Source organism: Pseudoliparis swirei, chromosome 24 (genome assembly GCF_029220125.1).
Source record: "Pseudoliparis swirei isolate HS2019 ecotype Mariana Trench chromosome 24, NWPU_hadal_v1, whole genome shotgun sequence".
NCBI lineage: Eukaryota > Metazoa > Chordata > Actinopteri > Perciformes > Liparidae > Pseudoliparis > Pseudoliparis swirei.
The window spans coordinates 3,521,696-3,548,150 of NC_079411.1; the positions used below are offsets into that span (position 1 = coordinate 3,521,696).

General features: G+C 43.1%; 4 protein-coding genes across 7 annotated transcripts; all 4 read right to left on the minus strand.

Moving 5' to 3' along the window:
- Positions 1 to 1,363: 1,363 nt before the first annotated feature.
- Positions 1,364 to 5,225, minus strand: LOC130190038 (E3 ubiquitin-protein ligase TRIM21-like). Its single transcript, XM_056409173.1, has 2 exons — positions 5,094 to 5,225; positions 1,364 to 3,878 (listed from the first exon to the last, which is right to left on the minus strand). The coding sequence occupies exon 2, from the start codon at positions 3,874 to 3,876 to the stop codon at positions 2,227 to 2,229; it is 1,650 nt and encodes a 549-aa protein (XP_056265148.1). The 5' UTR covers positions 3,877 to 3,878; positions 5,094 to 5,225; the 3' UTR covers positions 1,364 to 2,226.
- A 743-nt stretch (positions 5,226 to 5,968) lies between these two features.
- LOC130189991 (E3 ubiquitin-protein ligase TRIM39-like) lies at positions 5,969 to 24,241 on the minus strand. 3 transcript variants are annotated; one of them, XM_056409070.1, is made up of 3 exons: positions 24,233 to 24,241; positions 10,947 to 10,961; positions 5,969 to 8,508 (listed from the first exon to the last, which is right to left on the minus strand). In XM_056409070.1, exon 3 carries the CDS (start codon positions 8,504 to 8,506, stop codon positions 6,833 to 6,835), a length of 1,674 nt encoding a protein of 557 aa, XP_056265045.1. In that variant the 5' UTR covers positions 8,507 to 8,508; positions 10,947 to 10,961; positions 24,233 to 24,241; the 3' UTR covers positions 5,969 to 6,832. The 3 variants fall into 3 exon arrangements, with proteins under 3 accessions (XP_056265045.1, XP_056265042.1, XP_056265044.1); XM_056409067.1 differs by lacking the exon at positions 24,233 to 24,241 and adding an exon at positions 13,021 to 13,056 and having other exon boundaries at positions 10,947 to 11,142; XM_056409069.1 differs by lacking the exons at positions 10,947 to 10,961; positions 24,233 to 24,241 and adding an exon at positions 19,200 to 19,242.
- LOC130189992 (E3 ubiquitin-protein ligase TRIM39-like) lies at positions 15,470 to 24,272 on the minus strand. 2 transcript variants are annotated; one of them, XM_056409072.1, is made up of 2 exons: positions 24,233 to 24,272; positions 15,470 to 17,981 (listed from the first exon to the last, which is right to left on the minus strand). In XM_056409072.1, exon 2 carries the CDS (start codon positions 17,977 to 17,979, stop codon positions 16,330 to 16,332), a length of 1,650 nt encoding a protein of 549 aa, XP_056265047.1. In that variant the 5' UTR covers positions 17,980 to 17,981; positions 24,233 to 24,272; the 3' UTR covers positions 15,470 to 16,329. The 2 variants fall into 2 exon arrangements, with proteins under 2 accessions (XP_056265047.1, XP_056265046.1); XM_056409071.1 differs by lacking the exon at positions 24,233 to 24,272 and adding an exon at positions 19,200 to 19,282.
- LOC130189993 (E3 ubiquitin-protein ligase TRIM39-like) lies at positions 21,496 to 24,001 on the minus strand. Its single transcript, XM_056409073.1, has one exon. The coding sequence runs from the start codon at positions 23,999 to 24,001 to the stop codon at positions 22,352 to 22,354; it is 1,650 nt and encodes a 549-aa protein (XP_056265048.1). The 3' UTR covers positions 21,496 to 22,351.
- Positions 24,273 to 26,455: the final 2,183 nt, after the last annotated feature.

Consider the following 26,455-nt stretch of genomic DNA (forward strand, 5'->3'; position numbering starts at 1 on the left):
CAGGACCGAACCAACTCTATTTTGGAGGTGAGTTCTCTCTCCCAAATTGAGTTGGTTGAGTTCCATAATGGACTGAACCAACTCTATTATTTGGGAGGGGTGAATTCCCTCACATGGTACAACCCATGCAGAGGCTGCGGTGTCAGAATGCTGAACGTGTGTAGCCCACTTTAAGAGAAGATGGACTAACGTGACAAATGTCAACAAATAAAATTCTCGACCGGCCCAGAAGTGAAGCGGCCCACCGGGAACTCTCCCGATTCTCCCGATTATCCACCCCGGGCCTGTATACTAGTGCTGTGAAAAATAACGCGTTAACTCAGTTAATTAAATTACAGGATTTATTAGTTGGTTTTTTTTAACGCATTTAACGCATGCGCAGAATGAGCTTCCAATCCGTCTGTTGTTGGTCGTCTCTCCAGCAGCATGTCATTCTGTCTCTACGTGTCGTGTTAACACGACTCCGATCTCCGTCTCGCGCGCCGCAGAGCTCGGATCACTTGCCCCCCCCCCCCCCGTCAACAACTCTTCTCTCGGCTCGCGCGGCAGAGCTCCGATGCTGGCGCGCGCACTGGTGAGCAAGTTATGTGCCCCCCTGTGTATAAATGCAGGGCTCTCAAGTGTCACGCATTTCGGTCTTAACTCACGTACTCCCGCCACACATCGTATTTCTCACGCTGAAAAAAACTCTCGGCTCTTTAATGTTTTAATGCAGGGGTGCTCAATATGTCGATCGCGGTCGCCGCAGAGTTCCGATGCCGGTCTGCGCGCATCGGGACGGAGCAAAGAAAAGTCACTAGCACACACCCCCCCCCCCCCTTCAGAACATGGATTCATTACAAATCAACTGAAATATTGCAAGCCTTTTATTCTTTTAATATTGCTGATTATGGCTTACAGCTTAAGAAAACTCTAAAATCCTATCTCATAAAATTTTAATATTTCCTCAGACCAAGTAAAAAAAAAGATTTATAACAGCTGAGTGTTTGTCAAGGCTCAGGAAACCCTTGCAGGTGTTTCGAGTTAATTAGACAATTCAAGTGATTTGTTTAATACCCTACTAGTATACTTTTTCATGATATTCTAATATTTAGAGATAGGATATTTGAGTTTTCTTAAGCTGTAAGCCATAATCAGCAATAAATCAGAATAACAGGCTTGCAATATTTCAGTTGATTTGTAATGAATCCAGAATGCATGACATTTTTGTTTTTTTAATTGCATTACAGAAAATAAAGAACTTCATCACAATATTCTAATTTTCTGAGACAGTCCTGTACATGAAATCATCCGTGCCTGTTTTTTCTCTCTGCTATGCTTCACATAGTCACACCGAATTATGATATTAATAAACAGACAGAAATGCCATTTCAAGAATTTTATTGAAAACATGAAGAAACAAATCTAGTACAGACAATATAGAAATCAAAAAAGGACAAATGTTAAAAGAATATATTTTATGCAATCTCTCTTAAAGCCACATCGTCTCTGCAGATTTCAACTGAGTGGATTATTCTTCCTGTTTTGCGAAACTCAAAGCATGTTGATACACTGATGATAACAGTTATGAATATTATATCCCATTGGTGATAATTAAACCCCTTAAATGTTCCTTTTATAGAATTTGAGGGAATACATCCTCCTTATGAACATCTGTGGAGATCAACAGAGTTACACCCACAGTCCACAAGTAATACCATCTTAATTTGAAAGACACAACAAATTTAAATCAGTACAACTGCAACCTTTGTCCAGTAGTTTATGTTCTGAAGGCAATTTAAGGTTCTTACTGCACCGCTAAGCGTCACAGAGCTCTCAGGTCTCTTTGAGAAGCCTTTCAAAAGAAAAATAACCCTTTGTAAGAGTGACACATACTGAAAGATACTTTTTATGTTTTAACCCTGAAGTTGTCCAAGTGAAACAAATGACTATTGACAAATAATATTCAGATAAAAACAAGTTCACAAAAGATATTATCCCTAAATATCTACACGTAAAAAGGACATTACTTCTATTTATTTCAAAATAGATCAGTCTGTCATTGTTGGGTTTGTTTTTATGTCTCAAATTGATTGCCGTCCTAATATTGACCACTGTGTCAGTATTGTAGTATTAAAACGTGGTCTGGTGTATCAATACACTGGATGTATGAAGACTACTTTAATGTGAATATGTATTGTTGGTAATGCATTGTTGTTCAGGGAATTTCTGATCGTAAAAAAAGAATCAGCCAGTTTGATTCACAGGAGAGATGATCAGAGGGGAGGAGTTTTTACCACCATCCTTAAGACCAGGTCTGAAGAATGGGAAGAGTTTCTCCTTGAAGGAGCGACCAGTAAAGGAGAAGATAAGAGCTGCAGCTTCAACATCATAGAAGGAGACCAGACCCACCTCATAGTCCACAAACACCCCCAGCTTGTGAGGGACAGACTTCAGGGAGAGAAGAACTGAAGGACCGGCAAGAGCTTTATACTCATTTCCATTTCTCAACTGTAGAATCCAGTAACCCTTCTGATTACTCCATGTGAAGCTTCCCTTCCTGTTGATGGACTCTCTGGCCACTCCTAAATCCCAGTCAGTCTTTCCTTTAACTTGAACCTCAAAGTAAAATCTGCCTGAAGAGAAACTTTGCTTTGCTAAGACACAATAATCATGATAAAATCTCTCTGGGTTGTTTGGGAGATTCTTCATCACATCACCATGTCTCACTTGTGTCCCTTCATCAGACAGGATGAGGTGAGGATGAGCCGTTTCAGGATCAAGGGTCACATCCACTGCAAACTTCTGGACCCTCTTCAGCTCAACTTCAACCAGCGTCTTCATCTTTTTACTGAGCGTCTCCTCCAGCTGAGACACAGCTCTCCTCACAGTCCCCTCATATGATGCTGGAGGAACACTGACCTGAGACCAGTCCTCGGTGGGTGGTGGGTGGTGGATGTTGAGGGACTGGACACTCTTGAGGACGTGGAGGTGGTCTTCAGAGAGGGAGAGCTTCTCCACCTCAGTGCTCCTCTTCATCAGATCAGAGATCTCCTGTTCCATCTCTCTGATGGCGTATTCAGCCTGTTTCTTTGTGATTCTCTGCTTCTCTTCTATCATATTGATGAACTCGTTCAGTTTTCTCTCCACAGACTCCTTCAGATCAGTGAAGACCTGAACACCTTCTGCTTTCTTTCTGTTTGCATCTTCCTCACTGAGCTTCACGTTGTGTTGGACCTCCTGAATCTTCAGTCGTCTCTTCTGGATCATCTCCTGAGTTTCAGCCTCTGTCTTCTGCAGCTCCACCTTCTTTCCTTCACATTCTTGTTTCAGAGGAACAACATTGTGCATCTTGTGGTCCAACACAGTGCAGAGCATGCAGACACACGTCTGGTCGGTCCTACAGAACAGCTCCAGAGGTTTCTCGTGCTTCAGACACATCCTGTCTTCCAGGTTCTCCACAGGGTCCATCAGCTGATGTCTCTTCAGGCATGAAGCTGTCAGGTGACCCTCCAGGTGAGTCTCACAGTAGGAGACCAGACACACCAGGCAGGACTTCAGGGCCTTCAGTTTGGTTCCAGTGCAGACATCACAGGGAACTTCTCCTGGTTTGGACTCTTGTTGCTCTGAACTGCTGCTGCTGGCTTTCTGCTGAGTCGACTGTCTGAACTGAGAAACCATCTCAGAGAACAAAGTGTTGACCCTCAAATCTGGTCTGGTGGTGAAAACCTCTTGGCACATGGGACACTGGCACCTGTCACTCACATTCCAGTGTTCAGTGATGCACTTTTTGCAGAAGTTGTGTCCACATGGTGTTGTGACTGGATCATTAAACACATCCTGACAGACGGAGCACAGGAACTGATCTTCAGACAGCTGATTGCTGGCAGCAGCCATCTCTACACCCAGAGAACACAAGTCAAAGTGTCACTAAAAACGATTTAAATACATAATTAATCATTAGAACTTTAGTTTAATTTGACTTTATTCCTTGACAGTTTTCACTTAAAGCAATCTGACCATGTGTCGAAATTAGGGCTGTCAGCGTTAACGAGCTAATCTATGCGATTAATTTGGCCGCGATTAACGCACTCAAATATTTTAACGCAATTAACGCAACTTTGTTTACTTCCGGTGTCGTTGAAGTTGTTGCACTCCTCTGAGTGTCAAACCGCGGCAGTCCGCTTCCTTCCTCCCGTCTCCTCGATTCACAGAGAAACAGAGGGCGACGTGTCGGTGACGCGGGGTGGAAGGTGCAGGTGACTTTTTGTTGTTGTTGCTCCGCCTCGATGCGCGCGCAGACACACCGACATGGAGCTCTGCGGCGCGCGAGACGGAGAGCCGAGAAGAGTGAACGACAGGTCGAGACATAATGACATGCTGCTGTCGAGACGATCAACAACAGACGTTTAGTTTCATAAAAGAACAAAGACGTCTTGAAGAAAAGAACCTTACATTACTTCTGCTGTAATCTGGTGCTATAGAGAACATTACAGGGGGCGGGGCCTCACCCTGATAGAATGGTGGGCGAAACACTGGGATGTGTCATATGCAAAAGCCTTTAAAAGGTGAATTTACATTTTTTTGTAAAATCGAGAAAATGAGCCCAGACTCCAGAGGGTTAACATTACATATTTGTCAGTTTACCAAGGCCACTGGTTCTGCTGCTGTTCAATGTTAAAGATGACAGGACCAATGGTGTCTCAAATACACCCTTTCTTACTAATCTGGATGTTTCACTGAAGAAACAATTTATCATCCACGATATTAAATACCTCGCTGGCACTTTATAGGTTGGAGCCTCTTTGAAAACACAGCTCTGTGTGAAGTTTTGTCTTTAAAAAATAATACAATTAAACAAGTGTCTAAAATACACGCTGTCTGAAGGGATTACTCGTTCATTTAGAAGATTTAGTCTTTAGAAGAAAAAAAACCTTTTAATCGCAATTAATGAATTTCAAAATGTGCGATTAATTAGTTACTTTTTTTAAATCGATTGACAGCCCTAGTCGTAATAGAATAATAAGAGTTTAACTTCCTGTTTGATTAGAGCTTTGAGTTTTGTTTTGACACCAGTTATTAAAACACAGTAAATATCATCAGCTGTCACTCACCAGTTTGTGGGTCAGCTGTTGAGAAGACGAGCAAAGTGTAATATTTAATATTTATCTAGACAGAAAGACAGAGACTTGTCTCGACTGTCGCTCCGACAAACAGTAAGTTTCACTTCAGGAGTGTGACGTAGAAGCCCCGCCTCCTCCAGCAGCTCTGTTTGGGAATTGGTGTTTCCTCCTCCAGGTTGAGACTCGACTGGACTTACAGACATGTGGCAGTTTACTCTCTGTAGGGAAACTATTGTATTTTTTTAAACTTCCTTTTCCTGCAGCCACCATAACCCTTTTCACCTAAATAAGTTAGTCCCACATGCAAACAATAAATAAGTTTGTATCACTTTACGGTCCAATGCAGCTCAGCAACAATCTTACTGTGAGTCCACAGCTCAGCTCTCTGTGAAGCTCTAACCTCCTCATGTAACGTTACTTCTTATCTCTACGTGTTGCTGAATCAGAGGACGTTGAATATGTGCAGTCTGTTAAAGCCTTTAACAAACGCTCCTCACTCTGAGGTGTGCTCTGCTGACACCTAGGGGTCACAGGAGGGAAACACACCTTTGGGGATTTAACTTAATGCCGGGTTCACACCAAAAGAGGTGCGACGCTTTGCGAGGGGCGGGGCTTATCTCCGCGTCTTTACTCCGTGAAAACCGTTATATTTACCGCCATCCACCACAGAAGAACTAACCACGAGTTCTGCTTTGTACTTGTTGTGGCGATCCCACAAACAGCGGAAAATATAATGCCCTCGTGTTTGGGTTCATAACATTAATATCATATATATATTTATACATGAAATCATCCGTGCCTGTTTTTTCTCTCTGCTATGCTTCACATAGTCACACCGAATTATGATATTAATAAACAGACAGAAATGCCATTTCAAGAATTTTATTGAAAACATGAAGAAACAAATCTAGTACAGACAATATAGAAATCAAAAAAGGACAAATGTTAAAAGAATATATTTTATGCAATCTCTCTTAAAGCCACATCGTCTCTGCAGATTTCAACTGAGTGGATTATTCTTCCTGTTTTGCTAAACTCAAAGCATGTTTATACACTGATGATAACAGTTATGAATATTATATCCCATTGGTGATAATTATACCCCTTAAATGTTCCTTTTATAGAATTTGAGGGAATACATCCTCCTTATGAACATCTGTGGAGATCAACAGAGTTACACCCACAGTCCACAAGTAATACCATCTTAATTTGAAAGACACAAAAAATGTAAATCAGTACAACTGCAACCTTTGTCCAGTAGTTTATGTTCTGAAGGCAATTTAAGGTTCTTACTGCACCGCTAAGCATCACAGAGCTCTCAGGTCTCTTTGAGAAGCCTTTCAAAAGAAAAATAACCCTTTGTAAGAGTGACACATACTTAAAGATACTTTTTATGTTTTAACCCTGAAGTTGTCTGAGTGAAACAAATGACAATTGACCAATAATATTCAGATAAAAACAAGTTCACAAAAGATATTATCACTAAATATCTACACGTAAAAAGGACATCACTTCTATTTATTTCAAAATAGATCAGTCTGTCATTGTTGGGTTTGTTTTTATGTCTCTAATTGATTGCCGTCCTAATATTGACCACTGTGTCAGTATTGTAGTATTAAAACTTGGTCTGGTGTATAAATACACTGGATGTATGAAGACTACTTTAATGTGAATATGTATTGTTGGTAATGCATTGTTGTTCAGGGAATTTCTGATCGTAAAAAAAAGAATCAGCCAGTTTGATTCACAGGAGAGATGATCAGAGGGGAGGAGTTTTTACCACCATGATTATGTCCAGGATAGATGAATGGGAAGAGTTTCTCCTTGAAGGAGCGACCAGTATAGGAGTAGATAAGAGCTGCAGCTTCTACGTCATAGAAGGAGACCAGACCCTCCTCATAGTCCACAAACACCCCCACCTTCTGAGGCCCAGACTTCAGGGAGAGAAGAACTGAAGGGTCATCAAGAGCTTTATACTCCTTTCCATTCCTCATCTGTATATTCCAGTAACCCTTCTGATGTCTCAGTGTGATGATTTCATGAAAACCCCATGTGAAGCTTCCCTTCCTGTTGATAGACTCTCTGGTCACTCCTAAATCCCAGTCAGTCTTTCCTTTAACTTGAACCTCAAAGTAAAATCTTCCTGAAGAGAAACTTTGCTTTGCTAAGACACAATAATCATTAATAAATCTCTCTGGGTTGTTTGGGAGATTCTTCCTCACATCACTATGATGGACTTGTTTCCCGTCATCAGACAGGATGAGACCAGGATGAGCTGTTTCAGGATCAAGAGTCACATCCACTGCAAACTTCTGGACCCTCTTCAGCTCAACTTCAACCAGCGTCTTCATCTTTTTACTGAGAGTCTCCTCCAGCTGAGCCACAGCTCTCACCATAGTCCCCTCATATGATGCTGGAGGAACACTGACCTGAGACCAGTCCTTGGTAGGTGGTAGATGGTGGATGTTGAGGGACTGGACACTCTGGAGGAGGTGGAGGTGGTCTTCAGAGAGGGAGAGCTTCTCCACCTCAGTGCTCCTCTTCATCAGATCAGAGATCTCCTGTTCCATCTCTCTGATGGCGTCTTCAGCCTGTTTCTTTGTGGTTCTCTGCTTCTCTTCTATTGTATTGATGAACTCGTCCAGTTTTCTCTCCACAGACTCCTTCAGACCAGTGAAGACCCGAACACCTTCTGCTTTCTTTCTGTTTGCATCTTCCTCACTGAGCTTCACGTTGTGTTCGACCTCCTGAATCTTCAGTAGTCTCTTCTGGATCATCTCCTGAATTTCAGCCTCCGTCTTCTCCAGCTCGACCTTCTTTTCTTCATATTCTTCTTTCAGAGGAACAACATTGTGCATCTTGTGGTCTAACACACTGCAGAGCATGCAGACACACGTCTGGTCGGTCCTACAGAACAGCTCCAGAGGTTTATCGTGCTTCAGACACATCCTGTCTTCCAGGTTCTCCACAGGGTCCATCAGCTGATGTCTCTTCAGGCGTGAAGCTGTCAGGTGACCCTCCAGGTGAGTCTCACAGTAGGAGACCAGACACACCAGGCAGGACTTCAGGGCCTTCAGTTTGGTTCCAGTGCAGACGTCACAGGGAACTTCTCCTGGTCTGGACTCTTGTTGCTCTGAACTGCTGCTTCTGGCTTTCTGCTGAGTCGACTGTCTGAACTGAGAAACCATCTCAGAGAACAAAGTGTTGACCCTCAAATCTGGTCTGGTGGTGAAAACCTCTTGGCACATGGGACACTGGCACCTGTCACTCACATTCCAGTGTTCAGTGATGCACTTTTGGCAGAAGTTGTGTCCACATGGTGTGCTGACTGGATCATTAAACACATCCTGACAGACGGAGCACAGGAACTGATCTTCAGACAGCAGATTGCTGGCAGCAGCCATCTCTACACCCAGAGAACACAAGTCAAAGTGTCACTAAAAATGATTTAAATACATAATTAATCATTAGAACTTCAGTTTAATTTGACTTTATTCCTTGACAGTTTTCACTTAAAGCAATCTGACCATGTGTCGTAATTAGGGCTGTCAGCGTTAACGAGTTAATCTATGCGATTAATTTGGCCGCGATTAACGCACTCAAATATTTTAACGCAATTAACGCAACTTTGTTTACTTCCGGTGTCGTTGAAGTTGTTGCACTCCTCTGAGTGTCAAACCGCGGCAGTCCGTCTCCTTCCTCCCGTCTGCTCCTCGATTCACAGAGAAGCAGAGGGCGACGTGTCGGTGACGCGGGGCGGAAGGTAAAGGTGACTTTTTGTTGTTGCTCCGCCCGATCGGCGCAGACACGCCGGCATGGAGCTCTGCGGCGCGCGAGACGGAGAGCCGAGAAGAGTGACCGACACGTCGAGACAGAATGACATGCTGCTGTCGAGACGACCAACAACAGATGTTTAGTTTAATAAAAAGAACAAAGAAAAGAACCTTACATTACTTCTGCTGTAATCTGGCGCTATAGAGAACATTTCAGGGGGGCGGGGCCTCACCCTGATAGAATGGTGGGGGAAACACTGGGATGTGTCATATGCAAAAGCCTTTAAAAGGTGAATTTACATTTTGTTGTAAAATCGAGAAAATGAGCCCAGACTCCAGAGGGTTAACGTCAAGCACGTGCACAGGTAGACCCCAAGTGGTGCTCAAGCACCAGCCCCTTTGGGGCTGGATGAGTAAAGTGCCCTTTTTGCTGGAGACACTTTTTTTTCATTCATCAGTCTTTAAGAATAAAAGTTACTGTCTCTGTCATCAATATCCCCCCAAATGTGATTTGATATCCGACGGGGCATTTATTTGAGTCCTTGTGAGAATTTTGCCCCGACATGCTCCGCGGCGCTCACGAGACCCCCCCCCCCCCCTCCCACCGCCGCGCCGCGCTCCTCCCTCCTCCTCCTCCTCCTCCACTTGGTGCTCGCGCAGTGCTCCTCGCACCACCGAACGGCTGCACCTCCTTCTCCTCTGACCAGCAGCATCAGACACACAGGTCATGATGCTGTTTGTCCCCTAACGTTGTTTTGTGATAAATCAACCACAACATTAGCGCTGCTGAAAACATGACGTCATAACTGGTCGACGTTTCCTAAAAAAAAACCACACAAACTCAGAAATCCATGATTTCAAAGCCTTGCAGCTGTTTACTGACGTCATGTTTGAGTGAGAGAGAGAGAGAATCTTTTTTGTGTTGTATAAATGCTGTTTAGACAATTTTGAAAGTATGTTTATAAATGTCACGAGAATTCACAGCCAGAAAATAGGAGCTAAACTATTCTAACAATGCTAGCTCTCGGTGTCATGCTATCCTTGTGCCTCATTGTTTTATGTGTTATCTCTTTGTTTTGTCTGTTCCATTCTTACAACGATTAATCTTGGAGAAAACGGACAACACGGCTAAAATAGTTTTAATTTACAGTAAAGTAACAACACAAGTGATCCAAACTATAGTTTCTCCTCTTCATCACTTTCAATAACACATTTTCGCTGCTTCTGAATTTCCTCTTGGCTGTTGATGTCTATCAATATCGCTCATTTTGAAAATGAGGTCAGAGGGCAGTACGCATCTGTATCAGACCAGCGAGGAGGGCAATACGTGTCTGGCATGACGCCCATTATCCAATCAGAACACTTGTACTGTTGTTGCCATATAATAATTCAACTTTATTCAAAAAGAAAATGTAAGCTAGCTGTCTAATCCTGCCCAGAGGAAACGCAGGTCGAGGACAGCATCATCATGTATTGCTGCTTATGCTTCAACTCTGTCAGAGTTTTGTTTTTGGCAATGGGTGCCCTTTTTTTTAGGTTTGAGCACCTGCCCCCCAAAATGTCTGTGCACGTGCCTGGTTAACGTGACATATTTGTCAGTTCACCAAGGCCACTGGTTCTGCTGTTGTTCAATGTTAAAGATGACAGGACCAATGGTGTCTCAAATACACCTTTTCTTACTAATCTGGATGTTTCACTGAAGAAACAATTTATCATCCACAATATTAAATACCTCGCTGGCACTTTATATGTAGGAGCCTCTTTGAAAACACAGCTCTGTGTGAAGTTTTGTCTTTAAAAAAGAATACAATTAAACAAGTGTCTAAAATACACGCTGTCTGAAGGGATTACTCGTTCATTTCGAAGATTTAGTCTTTAGAAGAAAAAAAAACTTTTAATCGCGATTAATGAATTTCAAAATGTGCGATTAATTAGTTACTTTTTTTTAATCGATTGACAGCCCGAGTCGTAATAGAATAATAAGAGTTTAACTTCCTGTTTGATTAGAGCTTTGAGTTTTGTTTTGACACCAGTTATTAAAACACAGTAAATATCATCAGCTGTCACTCACCAGTTTGTGGGTCAGCTGTTGAGAAGACGAGCAAAGTGTAATATTTAATATTTATCTAGACAGAAAGACAGAGACTTGTCTCGACTGTCGCTCCGACAAACAGTAAGTTTCACTTCAGGAGTGTGACGTAGAAGCCCCGCCTCCTCCAGCAGCTCTGTTTGGGAATTGGTGTTTCCTCCTCCAGGTTGAGACTCAACTGGAGTTACAGACATGTGGCAGTTTAATCTCTGTAGGTAAACTATTGTATTTTTTTAAACTTCCTTTCCTGCAGCCACCAGAACCCTTTCACCTAAATAAGTCAGTCCCACATGCAAACAAAAAATAAGTTTGTGTCACTTTACGGTCCAATGCAGCTCTGCAACAATCTCACTGAGTCCACAGCTCAGCTCTCTGTGAAGCTCTAATTTCCTCATGTAACGTTACTTCTTATCTCTACGTGTTGCCAGGCACGTGCACAGACATTTTGAGGGGCAGGTGCTCAAACCCCAAAAAAGGGCACCCAATGCCAAAAAAAAAAAATTCTGACAGAGTTGAAGCATTAGCAGCATAACACTGATGATGCAATACATCCTCGACCTGCGTTTCTTCTGGCAGCATCAGACCGCTAGCTTACATTTTCTTTATGAATAAAGATGAATTATTATATAGCAACAACAGTACAAGCGTTCTGATTGGCTAATGGGTCGTCATGCCAGCCACGTATTGCCCTCCTCGCCGGTCTGATACGGATCCGTATTGCCCTCTTACGTCATTTTCAAAATGAGCGATATTGATAGACATCAACAGCCAAGAGCAGTGGTTTCTCAAACTAAGGCCCGCGGGCCGATTACGGCCCGCCTCCACATTTTACCCGGACCTCTGAACAAGAGAGGCCGTATGATTTTTTTTTCAGTCTGGCCACGTAAATCCTAGACTAGCCCGTTAAATAGAACGGAATAAGAACTCTCTCTCTCTTCTCTCTCTTTTCTCTCTTCTCTCTTTTCTCTCTCTCCTCTCTCTCTCTCTCTCTTCTCTCTCTCCTCTCTCTCTTCTCTCTCTCTCCTCTCTCTCTTTTCTCTCTTCTCTCTCTCCTCTCTCTCCCTCTCTCTATTCTCGAAACATAACTAACGTCAGTAAACAGCTGGACAAAGCTTTGCAATCACGGATTTCGTGAGTTTTTGTTTGTTTATTTTTTTAGGAAACGTCGGATCAGTTGTGACGTCATGTTTTCAGCAGCGCTAATGTTGTGGTTGATTTATCACAAAACAACGTCAGGGAACAAACACCGTCATGACCTGTTTGTCTGGTGCTGCGGGTCAGAGGAGAAGAAGGTGCAGCCGTTTGGTGGCGGCGCGCGGCAGGGGGCTCGTGAGCGTCGCGGAGCATGTCGGGGCGAAATTCTCACAAGAACTCAAATAAATGCCCCGTCGGATATTAAAACACATGTGGGGGGAGTTTATGACAGAGAGAGTAACTTTTATTCTTAAATCCTGATGAATGAAAAAAGTGGGCTCCAGCAAAAAGGGCACTTTTCTCATCCAGGGCAAAGGGGCTGGTGCTTGAGCACCACAAGGGCTCTATCTGTGCACGTGCCTGGAAACATGACATATTTGAATGTCAGTCAGTTTATCAAGGCCACTGGTTCTGCTGTTGTTCAATGTTAAAGATGACAGGACCAATGGTGTCTCAAATAGACCTTTTCTTACTCATCTGGATGTTTCACTGAAGAAACAATTTCTCATCCACGATATTAAATACCTCGCTGGCACTTTATAGGTAGAAGCCTCTTTGAAAACACAGCTCTGTGTGAAGTTTTTTCTTTAAAAAAGAATACAATGAAACAAGTGTCTAAAATACACGCTGTCTGAAGGGATTACTCGTTCATTTAGAAGATTTAGTCTTTAGAAGAAAAAAAAACTTTTAATCGCGATTAATGAATTTCAAAATGTGCGATTAATTCGTTACTTTTTTTTCATCGATTGACAGCCCTAGTCGTAATAGAAAAATAAGAGTTGAACTTCCTGTTTGATTAGAGCTGTGAGTTTTGTTTTGACACCAGTTATTAAAACAGTAAATATCATCAGCTGTCACTCACCAGTTTGTGGGTCAGCTGTTGAGAAGACGAGCAAAGTGTAATATTTAATATTTATCTAGACAGAAACACAGAGACGTGTCTCACTGTCGCTCCGACAAACAGTAAGTTTCACTTCAGGAGTGTGACGTAGAAGCCCCGCCTCCTCCAGCAGCTCTGTTTGGGAGGTGGTGTTTCCTCCTCCAGGTTGAGACTCTACTGCAGGCCTATTCAACTAGCGGCCCGCGGGCCGGATACGGCCCGTTTGAGTTTAACTACGGCCCGCAAGACTGCCTGCAAATCAGTATAGCTTGGTAAGAAAAAGAAAAAACTGACGGACACGCCTCTTTTATACATTGAGACATTTAACCCAGAGCCATTGAGTTTCACTGTTGCCTCAACCAAACCTGTATGGTTACATCTTTATGTTACGCACCCGTGTTGGTTGCCGTTGTTACACCCCTACTGGTTTTCAGACCTACTGGTTTCCCTGCGCGTGCGTGCGTTGTGTTCTCTTCACGTCTGCAGCGGGGCTCTGTCTCGCGCACCAGATTTGTCACACATTCACAAACATATTGCTGGAGATCTTCAAGCCACCGTTCATATCCATGTCGGCGGTTACGATTGTATAAGTGAGCAGTGCATCACAGCCACGGAGGAAGAAATACATTTTCGAAAAAATAAAAATAAAAAGATCGCCCGACCTGGTTTCGATCCCTTTCACGCAAAAAGAGTCTGCACTCAAAGACATGCAGTCTGTGCGCTGCGCCACCAAATATTAGTGTCATTTCAAGTAATTTATATATTGATCCATTAAGTCACATTTCTTATATTTTCATGGGAACAGTTTGGTTTGGGATCTGAAACAACTGGTTGCCTTGAGCGGATATTTACACTTTGAAACATGTTTATAGTGATGCTTGTTCGCAACACTTTTGCCACACAATACCGACGCATTTTCGCGTGTGACTGTTTACCTGTGGAAATATACATTACTGTTTTTAATTTTGAGCCATTATTTGATCAATATTCTGTGCGGCCCTCACACCCCCCCGTGATTTTCTTATTCGGCCCACTTGCTACTGAAGTTGAATAGCCCTGCTCTACTGGAGTTACAGACATGTGGCAGTTTAATCTCTGTAGGGAAACTATTGTATTTTTTTAAACTTCCTTTTCCTGCAGCCACCAGAACCCTTTTCACCTAAATAAGTCAGTCCCACATGCAAACAATAAATAAGTTTGTGTCACTTTACGGTCCAATGCAGCTCTGCAACAATCTCACTGAGTCCACAGCTCAGCTCTCTGTGAAGCTCTAACCTCCTCATGTAACGTTACTTCTTATCTCTACGTGTTGCTGAATCAGAGGAAGTTGAATAGTGTGCAGTCTGTTAAAGCCTTTAACAAACGCTCCTCACTCTGAGGTGTGCTCTGCTGACACCTAGTGGTCACAGGAGGGAAACACACCTTTGGGGATTTAATGGAGAAGACTTAATGCCACTTTCACACCAAAAGAGGTGCGACGCTTTGCGAGGGGCGGGGCTTATCTCTGCGTCTTTACTCCGTGAAAACCGTTATATTTACCGCCATCCACCACAGAAGAACTAACCACTAGTTCTGCTTTGTACTTGTTGTGGCGATCCCACAAACATCGGAAAATATAATGCCCTCGTGTTTGGGTTCATAACATTAATATCATATATATATACTAGTGCTGTGAAAAATAACGCGTTAACTCAGTTAATTAAATTATAGGATTAATTAGTTGGGTTTTTTTAACGCATTTAACGCATGCGCAGAATGAGCTTCCAATCCGTCTGTTGTTGGTCGCTCTCCAGCAGCATGTCATTCTGTCTCTACGTGTTGTGTTAACACGACTCGATCTCCGTCTCGCGCCCGAGCTCGTGTCGGGATCTGGGAAAAAGTCACTTGCCCCCCGTCAACAACTCTTCTCTCGACTCGCGACAGAGCTCCGATGCTGGCGCGCACACTGGTGAGCAAGTTATGTGCCCCCCTGTGTATAAATGCAGGCCTCTCAAGTGTCACGCATTGAGCGTGAGACTCACGCATTCGGTCTTAACTCACGCACTCCCGCCACACATCGTATTTCTCACGCTGAAAAAAACTCTCGGCTCTTTAATGTTTTAATGCAGGGGTTCTCAATAAGTCGATCGCGGTCGCCGCAGAGTTCCGATGCCGGTCTACGCGCATCGGGACGGAGCAAAGAAAAGTCACTAGCACCCCCCCCCCCCCCCATCAACAACTCTTCTTGGAGCTCTTGCCTGTCTTGAGAGCCCTGTAAATGTATATATGTGATTAATCATGATTAATCCACAGAAACCTGTGATTAACCTGATTAAAAATTGTAATCGTTTCACAGCCCTAATATATACATGAAATCATCCGTGCCTGTTTTTTCTCTCTGCTATGCTTCACATAGTCACACCGAATTATGATATTAATAAACAGACAGAAATGCCATTTCAAGAATTTTATTGAAAACATGAAGAAACAAATCTAGTACAGACAATATAGAAATCAAAAAAGGACAAATGATAAAAGAATATATTTTATGCAATCTCTCTTAAAGCCACATCTCTCTGCAGATTTCAACTGAGTGGATTATTCTTCCTGTTTTGCGAAACTCAAAGCATGTTGATACACTGATGATAACAGTTATGATTATTATATCCCATTGGTGATAATTAATCCCCTTAAATGTTCCTTTTATAGAATTTGAGGGAATACATCCTCCTTATGAACATCTGTGGAGATCAACAGTTACACCCACAGTCCACAAGTAATACCATCTTAATTTGAAAGACACAAAAAATGTAAATCAGTACAACTGCAACCTTTGTCCAGTAGTTTATGTTCTGAAGGCAATTTAAGGTTCTTACTGCACCGCTAAGCATCACAGAGCTCTCAGGTCTCTTTGAGAAGCCTTTCAAAAGAAAAATAACCCTTTGTAAGAGTGACACATACTGAAAGATACTTTTTATGTTTTAACCCTGAAGTTGTCCAAGTGAAACAAATGACTATTGACAAATAATATTCAGATAAAAACAAGTTCACAAAAGATATTATCACTAAATATCTACACGTAAAAAGGACATTACTTCGATTTATTTCAAAATAGATCAGTCTGTCATTGTTGGGTTTGTTTTTATGTCTCAAATTGATTGCCGTCCTAATATTGACCACTGTGTCAGTATTGTAGTATTAAAACGTGGTCTGGTGTATCAATACACTGGATGTATGAAGACTACTTTAATGTGAATATGTATTGTTGGTAATGCATTGTTGTTCAGGGAATTTCTGATCGTAAAAAAAGAATCAGCCAGTTTGATTCACAGGAGAGATGATCAGAGGGGAGGAGTTTTTACCACCATCCTTCAGACCAGGTCTGAAGAATGGGAAGAGTTTTTCCTTGAAGGAGCGACCAGTAAAGGAGAAGATAAGAGCTGCAGCTTCAACATCATAGAAGGAGACCAGACCCACCTCATAGTCCACAAACACCCCCACCTTCTGAGGGACAGACTTCAGGGAGAGAAGAACTGAAGGACCGGCAAGAGCTTTATACTCATTTCCATTTCTCAACTGTAGAATCCAGTAACCCTTCTGATTACTCCATGTGAAGCTTCCCTTCCTGTTGATAGACTCTCTGACCACTCCTAAATCCCAGTCAGTCTTTCCTTTAACTTGAACCTCAAAGTAAAATCTGCCTGAAGAGAAACTTTGCTTTGCTAAGACACAATAATCATGATAAAATCTCTCTGGGTTGTTTGGGAGATTCTTCATCACATCACCATGTTTCACTTGTGTCCCTTCATCAGACAGGATGAGGTGAGGATGAGCCGTTTCAGGATCAAGGGTCACATCCACTGCAAACTTCTGGACCCTCTTCAGCTCAACTTCAACCAGCGTCTTCATCTTTTTACTGAGCGTCTCCTCCAGCTGAGACACAGCTCTCCTCACAGTCCCCTCATATGATGCTGGAGGAACACTGACCTGAGACCAGTCCTCGGTGGGTGGTGAGTGGTGGATGTTGAGGGACTGGACACTCTGGAGGACGTGGAGGTGGTCTTCAGAGAGGGAGAGCCTCTCCACCTCAGTGCTCCTCTTCATCAGATCAGAGATCTCCTGTTCCATCTCTCTGATGGCGTATTCAGCCTGTTTCTTTGTGATTCTCTGCTTCTCTTCTATCATATTGATGAACTCGTTCAGTTTTCTCTCCACAGACTCCTTCAGATCAGTGAAGACCTGAACACCTTCTGCTTTCTTTCTGTTTGCATCTTCCTCACTGAGCTTCACGTTGTGTTGGACCTCCTGAATCTTCAGTCGTCTCTTCTGGATCATCTCCTGAGTTTCAGCCTCTGTCTTCTGCAGCTCGACCTTCTTTCCTTCACATTCTTGTTTCAGAGGAACAACATTGTGCATCTTGTGGTCCAACACAGTGCAGAGCATGCAGACACACGTCTGGTCGGTCCTACAGAACAGCTCCAGAGGTTTATCGTGCTTCAGACACATCCTGTCTTCCAGGTTCTCCACAGGGTCCATCAGCTGATGTCTCTTCAGGCGTGAAGCTGTCAGGTGACCCTCCAGGTGAGTCTCACAGTAGGAGACCAGACACACCAGGCAGGACTTCAGGGCCTTCAGTTTGGTTCCAGTGCAGACATCACAGGGAACTTCTCCTGGTTTGGACTCTTGTTGCTCTGAACTGCTGCTGCTGGCTTTCTGCTGAGTCGACTGTCTGAACTGAGAAACCATCTCAGAGAACAAAGTGTTGACCCTCAAATCTGGTCTGGTGGTGAAAACCTCTTGGCACATGGGACACTGGCACCTGTCACTCACATTCCAGTGTTCAGTGATGCACTTTTTGCAGAAGTTGTGTCCACATGGTGTGCTGACTGGATCATTAAACATATCCTGACAGATGGAGCACAGGAACTGATCTTCAGACAGTTGATTGCTGGCAGCAGCCATCTCTACACCCAGAGAACACAAGTCAAAGTGTCACTAAAAACGATTTAAATACATAATTAATCATTAGAACTTTAGTTTAATTTGACTTTATTCCTTGACAGTTTTCACTTAAAGCAATCTGACCATGTGTCGAAATTAGGGCTGTCAGCGTTAACGAGCTAATCTATGCGATTAATTTGGCCGCGATTAACGCACTCAAATATTTTAACGCAATTAACGCAACTTTGTTTACTTCCGGTGTCGTTGAAGTTGTTGCACTCCTCTGAGTGTCAAACCGCGGCAGTCCGCTTCCTTCCTCCCGTCTGCTCCTCGATTCACAGAGAAACAGAGGGCGACGTGTCGGTGACGCGGGGTGGAAGGTGCAGGTGACTTTTTGTTGTTGTTGCTCCGCCTCGATGCGCGCGCAGACACACCGACATGGAGCTCTGCGGCGCGCGAGACGGAGAGCCGAGAAGAGTGAACGACAGGTCGAGACATAATGACATGCTGCTGTAGAGACGATCAACAACAGACGTTTAGTTTCATAAAAGAACAAAGACGTCTTGAAGAAAAGAACCTTACATTACTTCTGCTGTAATCTGGTGCTATAGAGAACATTACAGGGGGCGGGGCCTCACCCTGATAGAATGGTGGGCGAAACACTGGGATGTGTCATATGCAAAAGCCTTTAAAAGGTGAATTTACATTTTTTTGTAAAATCGAGAAAATGAGCCCAGACTCCAGAGGGTTAACATTACATATTTGTCAGTTTACCAAGGCCACTGGTTCTGCTGCTGATCAATGTTAAAGATGACAGGACCAATGGTGTCTCAAATACACCCTTTATTACTAATCTGGATGTTTCACTGAAGAAACAATTTATCATCCACGATATTAAATACCTCGCTGGCACTTTATAGGTTGGAGCCTCTTTGAAAACACAGCTCTGTGTGAAGTTTTGTCTTTAAAAAATAATACAATTAAACAAGTGTCTAAAATACACGCTGTCTGAAGGGATTACTCGTTCATTTAGAAGATTTAGTCTTTAGAAGAAAAAAAACCTTTTAATCGCAATTAATGAATTTCAAAATGTGCGATTAATTAGTTAATTTTTTTAAATCGATTGACAGCCCTAGTCGTAATAGAATAATAAGAGTTTAACTTCCTGTTTGATTAGAGCTGTGAGTTTTGTTTTGACACCAGTTATTAAAACACAGTAAATATCATCAGCTGTCACTCACCAGTTTGTGGGTCAGCTGTTGAGAAGACGAACAAAGTGTAATATTTAATATTTATCTAGACAGAAACACAGAGACTTGTCTCGACTGTCGCTCCGACAAACAGTAAGTTTCACTTCAGGAGTGTGACGTAGAAGCCCCGCCTCCTCCAGCAGCTCTGTTTGGGAATTGTTGTTTCCTCCTCCAGGTTGAGACTCTACTGGAGTTACAGACATGTGGCAGTTTAATCTCTGTAGGGAAACTATTGTATTTTTTTAAACTTCCTTTTCCTGCAGCCACCAGAACCCCTTTCACCTAAATAAGTTAGTCCCACATGCAAACAATAAATAAGTTTGTGTCACTTTACGGTCCAATGCAGCTCTGCAACAATCTTACTGTGAGTCCACAGCTCAGCTCTCTGTGAAGCTCTTACCTCCTCATGTAACGTTACTCCTTATCTCTACGTGTTGCTGAATCAGAGGAAGTTGAATATGTGCAGTCTGTTAAAGCCTTTAACAAACGCTCCTCACGCTGAGGTGTGCTCTGCTGACACCTAGTGGTCACAGGAGGGAAACACACCTTTGGGGATTTAACTTAATGCTGGGTTCACACCAAAAGAGGTGCGACGCTTTGCGAGGGGCGGGGCTTATCTCCGCGTCTTTACTCCGTGAAAACCGTTATATTTACCGCCATCCAACACAGAAGAACTAACCACTAGTTCTGCTTTGTACTTGTTGTGGCGATCCCACAAACATCGGAAAATATAATGCCCTCGTGTTTGGGTTCATAACATTTATATCATATATATATTTATACATGAAATCATCCGTGCCTGTTTTTTCTCTCTGCCATTCCAGTACTCGTAAGAGGTTGTATTAAAGAACTTTGGGTGCCCATAAAACAAAACGATGAGTGTGTCCTCCATCTTGTTCTGATTCAACAACGATAGGACAGTGGTGACGAGGGGAGCAACTCACGGGTTGATTGGCCCGAGTTGCGAAGTTTTTTGGCAAAAGTTGAAATATTTCAACTGGAGACGAAATTTCGCAACGCCCAAACGCACCGCCCGGTGGAATTTCGCATCTATCGCAACCACACGCATCTGTACGTCGATATTGCATGGGATCTCGTCTCGCGAAAATTTCGCAGCGCTTTTGGTGTGAATGCACCATTATGAACAGTTTCTTCTTCTGCACATGAATTTACTGCAGTGATAGTTACAGCAAAGTAATTTCAGTCATTACAAAATATGTTTCCATTCACTTTACAGGTCATCTTTTAGTCACTGACATAAATCTACTTTTTTCTGTCTTTTAGGCTAGTGGCTAGTGACGCCTTGCAGGACTGCTTTGAGTCAACGGACTGGGATGTGTGTGTAGACCACATGGGGAGATCAACAGCATGATGGACTGCATCACAGAATATATCACGTTCTGTGTTCACACCACCATACCATCCCGGACTGTACGCTGCTTCCCTAACAATAAACCATGGATCACCAGTGACCTGAAAGCCCTTCTTAATAAGAATAAAGCAGCTTTCAGGTCTGGGGACATGGATGAGCTCAGGAGAGTCCAGTGTGACCTGAAGGTGAAGCTCCGGGAGTGCAAGGAGCTCCTACAGGAGGGAGCTTAAGACCAAACTCCAGCATGTGAGGGAGGTGTGGACTGGAACGAAGCAGATAGTTTAAAAAAATTAGTGTTCAAAGCAGAACTGGCCTCAAGGTTGTAAATTGTTTCTTCAATAATTTTAGTTCACAGCCCTGTCTCCTCCACATGACACACCTCCCCCTCTGTCCCCCCTAGTGAGCTGCACAAAGACTTCTTCCACCCTCCCTCTTTGTGACGACTGACCAGGTGAGAATACAGCTGGAGAGACTCCACCAAGGCAAAGCTGCAGGACCTGATGGCATCAGCCCCAGGGTCCTGAAGATGCGGAGAGGCTGGTCTTGGCCCACCTTTGACCGCAAGTGAAATCATCTCTGGACCCTTAGCAATTTGCTTACCAGCCTTGTGTGGGAGTGGACAATGCCATCATCTACCTGCTGCAACGAGCTAAGTCGCACCTGGATGGAACCGGTGGCTCTGTGAGAATCACAGGAAGTGGAGTACAGAGCAGTAGTGGATGACTTCATGGAGTGGGTCGGTAGAAATCACCTGCTTCTGAACGTGGCCAAGACCAGAAAGATGGAGGTGGACTTCAGGAGGAAGACGACAGCTCCACAATCGCTGAGAGTTCTGGGAGAGGATGTGGACATGGTAGAGTAGAGGCTCCTGGGTGTATCCATTGATAGCAGACTGAACGTGAAGGCCAACATCAATGCTGTCAAGAATTTTATTGAAAACATGAAGAAACAAATCTAGTACAGACAATATAGAAATCAAAAATGGACAAATGGTAAAAAATATATTTTATGCAATCTCTCTTACAGCCACATCACCTGTCTGCAGATTTAAACTGAGTGGATTATTCTTTCTGGTTTGCTAAACCCAAAGCATGTTGATACACTGATGTTAACATAGTTATGAATATTATATCCCATTGATGATAATTAATCCCCCTAAATGTTCCTTTTATAGAATTTGAGGAAAGACATCCTCCCTGTTAACGTCTGTGGAGATCAACAGAGTTACACCCACAGTCCACAAGTAATAGCATCTTAATTTGAAAGACACAAAAAATGTATATCAGTACAACTGCAACCTTTGTCAAGTAGTTTATGTTCTGAAGGCAATTTAAAGTTCTTACTGTACCGCTAAGCGTCACAGAGCTCTCAGGTCTCTTTGAGAAGCCTTTCAATAGAAAAATAACCCTTTGTAAGAGTGACACATACTTAAAGATACTTTTTAAGTTTTAACCCTGAAGTTGTCCGAGTGAAACATATGACTACTGACAAATAATATTCAGACGAAAACAAGTTCACAAAAGATATCACTAAATATGTACATGTAAAAAGGACATTACGTCTATTTATTTCAAAATAGATCAGTCTGTCATTGTTGGGTTTGTTTTTATGTCTCCAATTGATTGCCGTCCTAATATTGACCGCTGTGTCAGTAGTATTAAAACTTTGTCTGGTGTATAAATACACTGGGCGTATGAAGACTACTTTAATGTGAATATGTATTGTTGGTAATGCATTGTTGTTCAGGGAATTTCTGATTGTAAAAAAAGAATCAGCCAGTTTTATTCACAGGAGAGATGATCAGAGGGGAGGAGTTTTTACCACCATCATTATGTCCAGGACAGAAGAATGGGAAGAGTTTCTCCTTGAAGGAGCGACCAGTATAGGAGAAGATAAGAGCTGCAGCTTCTACGTCATAGAAGGAGACCAGACCCTCCTCATAGTCCACAAACACCCCCACCTTCTGAGGCCGAGACTTTAGGGGAAGAAGAACTGAAGGACCGGCAAGAGCTTTATACTCATTTCCATTTCTCAAACATATAGTCAAGTAACCAATCTGAGGTCTCAGTGTGAAGATTTCCTTCCTGTTGATGGACTCTCTGGCCACTCCTAAAAACCAGTCCGTCTTTCCTTTAACTTGAACCTCAAAGTAAAATCTGCCTGAAGAGAAACTTTGCTTTCCTTGGACACAAATATAGTTAGTAAATCTCTCTGGGTTGTTTGGGAGATTCTTCCACACATCACCGTAATGTACTTGTTTCCCGTCATCAGACAGGATGAGACCAGGATGAGCTGTTTCAGGATCAAGAGTCACATCCACTGCAAACTTCTGGACCCTCTTCAGCTCGGCTTCAGCCAGCTTCTTTATCTTTCTACGAAGAGTCTCCTCCAGCTGAGACACAGCTCTCCTCAAAGTCCCCTCATGTGATGCTGGAGGAACACTGACCTGAGACCAGTCCTTGGTGGGTGGTGGATGGTGGATGTTAAGGGACTGGACACTCTGGAGGAGGTGGAGGTGGTCTTCAGAGAGGGAGAGCTTCTCCACCTCAGTGCTCCTCTTCATCAGATCAGAGATCTCCTGTTCCATCTCTCTGATGGCGTCTTCAGCCTGTTTCTTGGTGCTTCTCTGCTTCTCTTCTATCGTAGTGATGAACTCGTTCAGTTTTCTCTCCACAGACTCCTTCAGATCAGTGAAGACCAGAACACCTTCCGCTTTCTGTCTATCTGCGTCTTCCTGCCTGAGCTTCACTTTGTGTTTGACCTCCTGAATCTTCAGTCGTCTCTTCTGGATCATCTCCTGAGTTTCAGCCTCCGTCTTCTGCAGCTCGACCTTCTTTCCTTCATATTCTTCTTTCAGAGGAACAACATTGTGCATCTTGTGGTCTAACACACTGCAGAGCATGCAGACACACGTCTGGTCGGTCCTACAGAACAGCTCCAGAGGTTTATCGTGCTTCAGACACATCCTGCCGTCTAGGTTCTCCACAGGATCCATCAGCTGATGTCTCTTCAGGCGTGAAGCTGTCAGATGAGGCTCCAGGTGAGTCTCACAGTAGGAGGCCAGACACACCAGGCAGGACTTCAGGGCCTTCAGTTTGGTTCCAGTGCAGACGTCACAGGGAACTTCTCCTGGTCTGGACTCTTGTTGCTTTGAGCTGCTGCTTCTGGCTTTCCGTTTAGCCGACTGTCTGAACTGAGAAACCATCTCAGAGATGAAGGTGTTGACCCTCAGATCTGGTCTGGTGGTGAAAACCTCTTGGCACATGGGACACTGGCACCTGTCACTCACATTCCAGTGTTCAGTGATGCACTTTTTGCAGAAGTTGTGTCCACATGGTGTTGTGACTGGTTCATTAAACACATCCAAACAGACGGAGCACAGAAACTGATCTTCAGACAGCAGATTGCTGGCAGCAGCCATCTCTACACCCGGAGAACACAAGTCAAAGTGTCACTGAAATTGTTTTAAATACATCATTAATCATTAGAACTTTAGTTTCATTTGACTTTATTCCTTGTCAGTCTTCACTGAAAGCAATCTGACCGTGTGTCCTAATAAAATAAGAGTTTAACTTCCTGTTTGATTAGAGCTGTGAGTTTTGTTTTGACACCAGTTATTAAAACACAGTAGATATCATCAGCTGTCACTCACCAGTTTGTGGGTCAGCTGTTGAGAAGACGAGCAAAGTGTAATATTTCTTTGGACAAAAACAGAGACGTGTCTCGACTGTCGCTCCGACAAACAATAAGTTTCACTCCAGGAGTGTGACATAGAAGCCCTGCCTCTTCCAGCAGCTCTGTTTGGGAGGTGGTGTTTCCTCCTCCAGGTTGAGACTTGACTAGAGTTACAGTTTAATCTCTGTAGGGAAACTATTATGCCTTTTTAATCTTCCTTTTCCTGCAGACACCGGAACCCTTTTCACCTCAATAAGTCAGTCCCACATGCAAACAATAAATATGTTTGTGTCACTTTACGGTCCAATGCAGCTCTGCAACAATCTTACTGTGAGTCCACAGCTCAGCTCTCTGTGAAGCTCTAACCTCCTCATGTAACGTTACTTCTTATCTCTACGTGTTGCTGAATCAGAGGAAGTTGAATAGTGTGCAGTCTGTTAAAGCCTTTAACAAACGCTCCTCACGCTGAGGTGTGCTCTGCTGACACCTAGTGGTCACAGGAGGGAAACACACCTTTGGGGATTTAATGGACAAGACCCTAAGAGTTTCTTCTTCTCCACATGCTTTTAATGCAGTGATATGTTACAGCAGAGTCATTTCGAATGACGCTGAGGACTTAGTCGCTTGTGTAAAACAATATGTCATGGACTTGTTAGGAAACCTTTTAAAACCAACATAATCTGGTAAATATAGTATTCAAACACATGCTGAACCGCTATCAAAACTGCTTCACGAAAACATTCACAAGGCAGTGTACAGTATGTCACGGGGCAATTAGCATGAACCCAATAGCACGACTCAGGAGACAGAACTGCAAATAATGATCTTTACTCACGAGTACCGGCAGGAACGAAACAGGCAGAACTAGATAAACACAAGATGGAACGCTGGAGGGCTTGGTTGGGAAAAACACAAGACAATCTGGCAGAGGACAAGTTCAAGTGAGGACACCCAAGTAGTGAGGGACTAATGAGGGAATGGGCAATAGGTGAGACGGGCATGAGGACCAGGTGAAGGGAATGAGGGACGAGCTGGTGTGAAGCAGGATATGTAATGACATGATAGTTAGTGAATCAGGCAGACAGGATGAAAACAACTAATAAAAGGAAGGTGTGGAGCTAAACGGTTACAATATATATTTATTTATTTCAAGTTTAGTGACAGACTCACTGAACTGGTGAGGAAGGCCGGCTCCATCGTTGGCTTCAAACAGGACTATCTAGAACAGGTGGTGGAGAGGAGGACACTGAAGAAGTGATTGTCTGTGTTGGAAAACCCGGACCATCCTCTCCACCACCTACTGCAGGGACAGCTGAGCACGTTCTCCAAGAGACTGCTTCACTTCCGCTTCACAAGGACAGATGCGGGAACATTTCTCGTTGTTTTTTGGCGTTTTAGGACTGAAGCGCAGTCCGATCTCTTAGAAAAGTAATTCCAGATGATTCCCAGTCAGGCCGCACGTTTTTATGTATTTTGACACATTTCCGAAGTACGCTGTAGGACCCTTAGTGGTCCAAAGTATTTTTCACATAGGCTTTGCCAATCTTTTAAAGTTTTTCGCGATTTTCCGAGAAATGGCCCGCGCAAATGTTTTTGAGACCTAAATGCACACAATTTCAGATCAGGCCGCACACTTTCATGTATTTTTTAGGCATTGCCACAGAATAAGTCAGTGCTATGAGTCAATACTATGCGAAGCAGCCAGGCTCAAAAAGCTTACAGACAGAACCGCCATTTAAAGATTTTTATTGAAAACATGAAGAAGCAAATCGAGTACAGACAATATAGAAATCAAAAAAGGATGAATGGTGAAAGTATATATTTTATGCAATCTCTCTGAAAGCCACATAAGTGACTGCAGATTTCAACTGAGTGGATTATTCTTCCTAGTTTACAAAACATGTTGATACACTGATTATAACATAGTTATGAATATTATATCCCATTAGTGCCAATTAATCCCCCTGAAAGTTCCTTTAATAGAATTTGAGGAAAGACATCCTCTCTGTTAACGTCAACAGAGTTACACCCACAGTCCACAAGTAATAGCATCTTAATTTGAAACTAAAATAACCCTGAAGCGGTCTGAGTGACACAAATGATGACTGACAAATAATATTCAGATGAAAACAGGTTCACAAGAGATATTACCACTAAATATTTACATGTATTACCATGAATGACATTACGTCTTTTAATT

What these genes read in the sequence shown, in the direction of transcription:
- LOC130189993 (XM_056409073.1), bottom strand. Translation starts at nt 24,001, where the DNA reads ATGGCTGCTGCCAGCAATCTGCTGTCTGAAGATCAGTTTCTGTGCTCC.
- LOC130189992 (XM_056409072.1), bottom strand. Translation starts at nt 17,979, where the DNA reads ATGGCTGCTGCCAGCAATCAACTGTCTGAAGATCAGTTCCTGTGCTCC.
- LOC130190038 (XM_056409173.1), bottom strand. Translation starts at nt 3,876, where the DNA reads ATGGCTGCTGCCAGCAATCAGCTGTCTGAAGATCAGTTCCTGTGCTCC.
- LOC130189991 (XM_056409070.1), bottom strand. Translation starts at nt 8,506, where the DNA reads ATGGCTGCTGCCAGCAATCTGCTGTCTGAAGATCAGTTCCTGTGCTCC.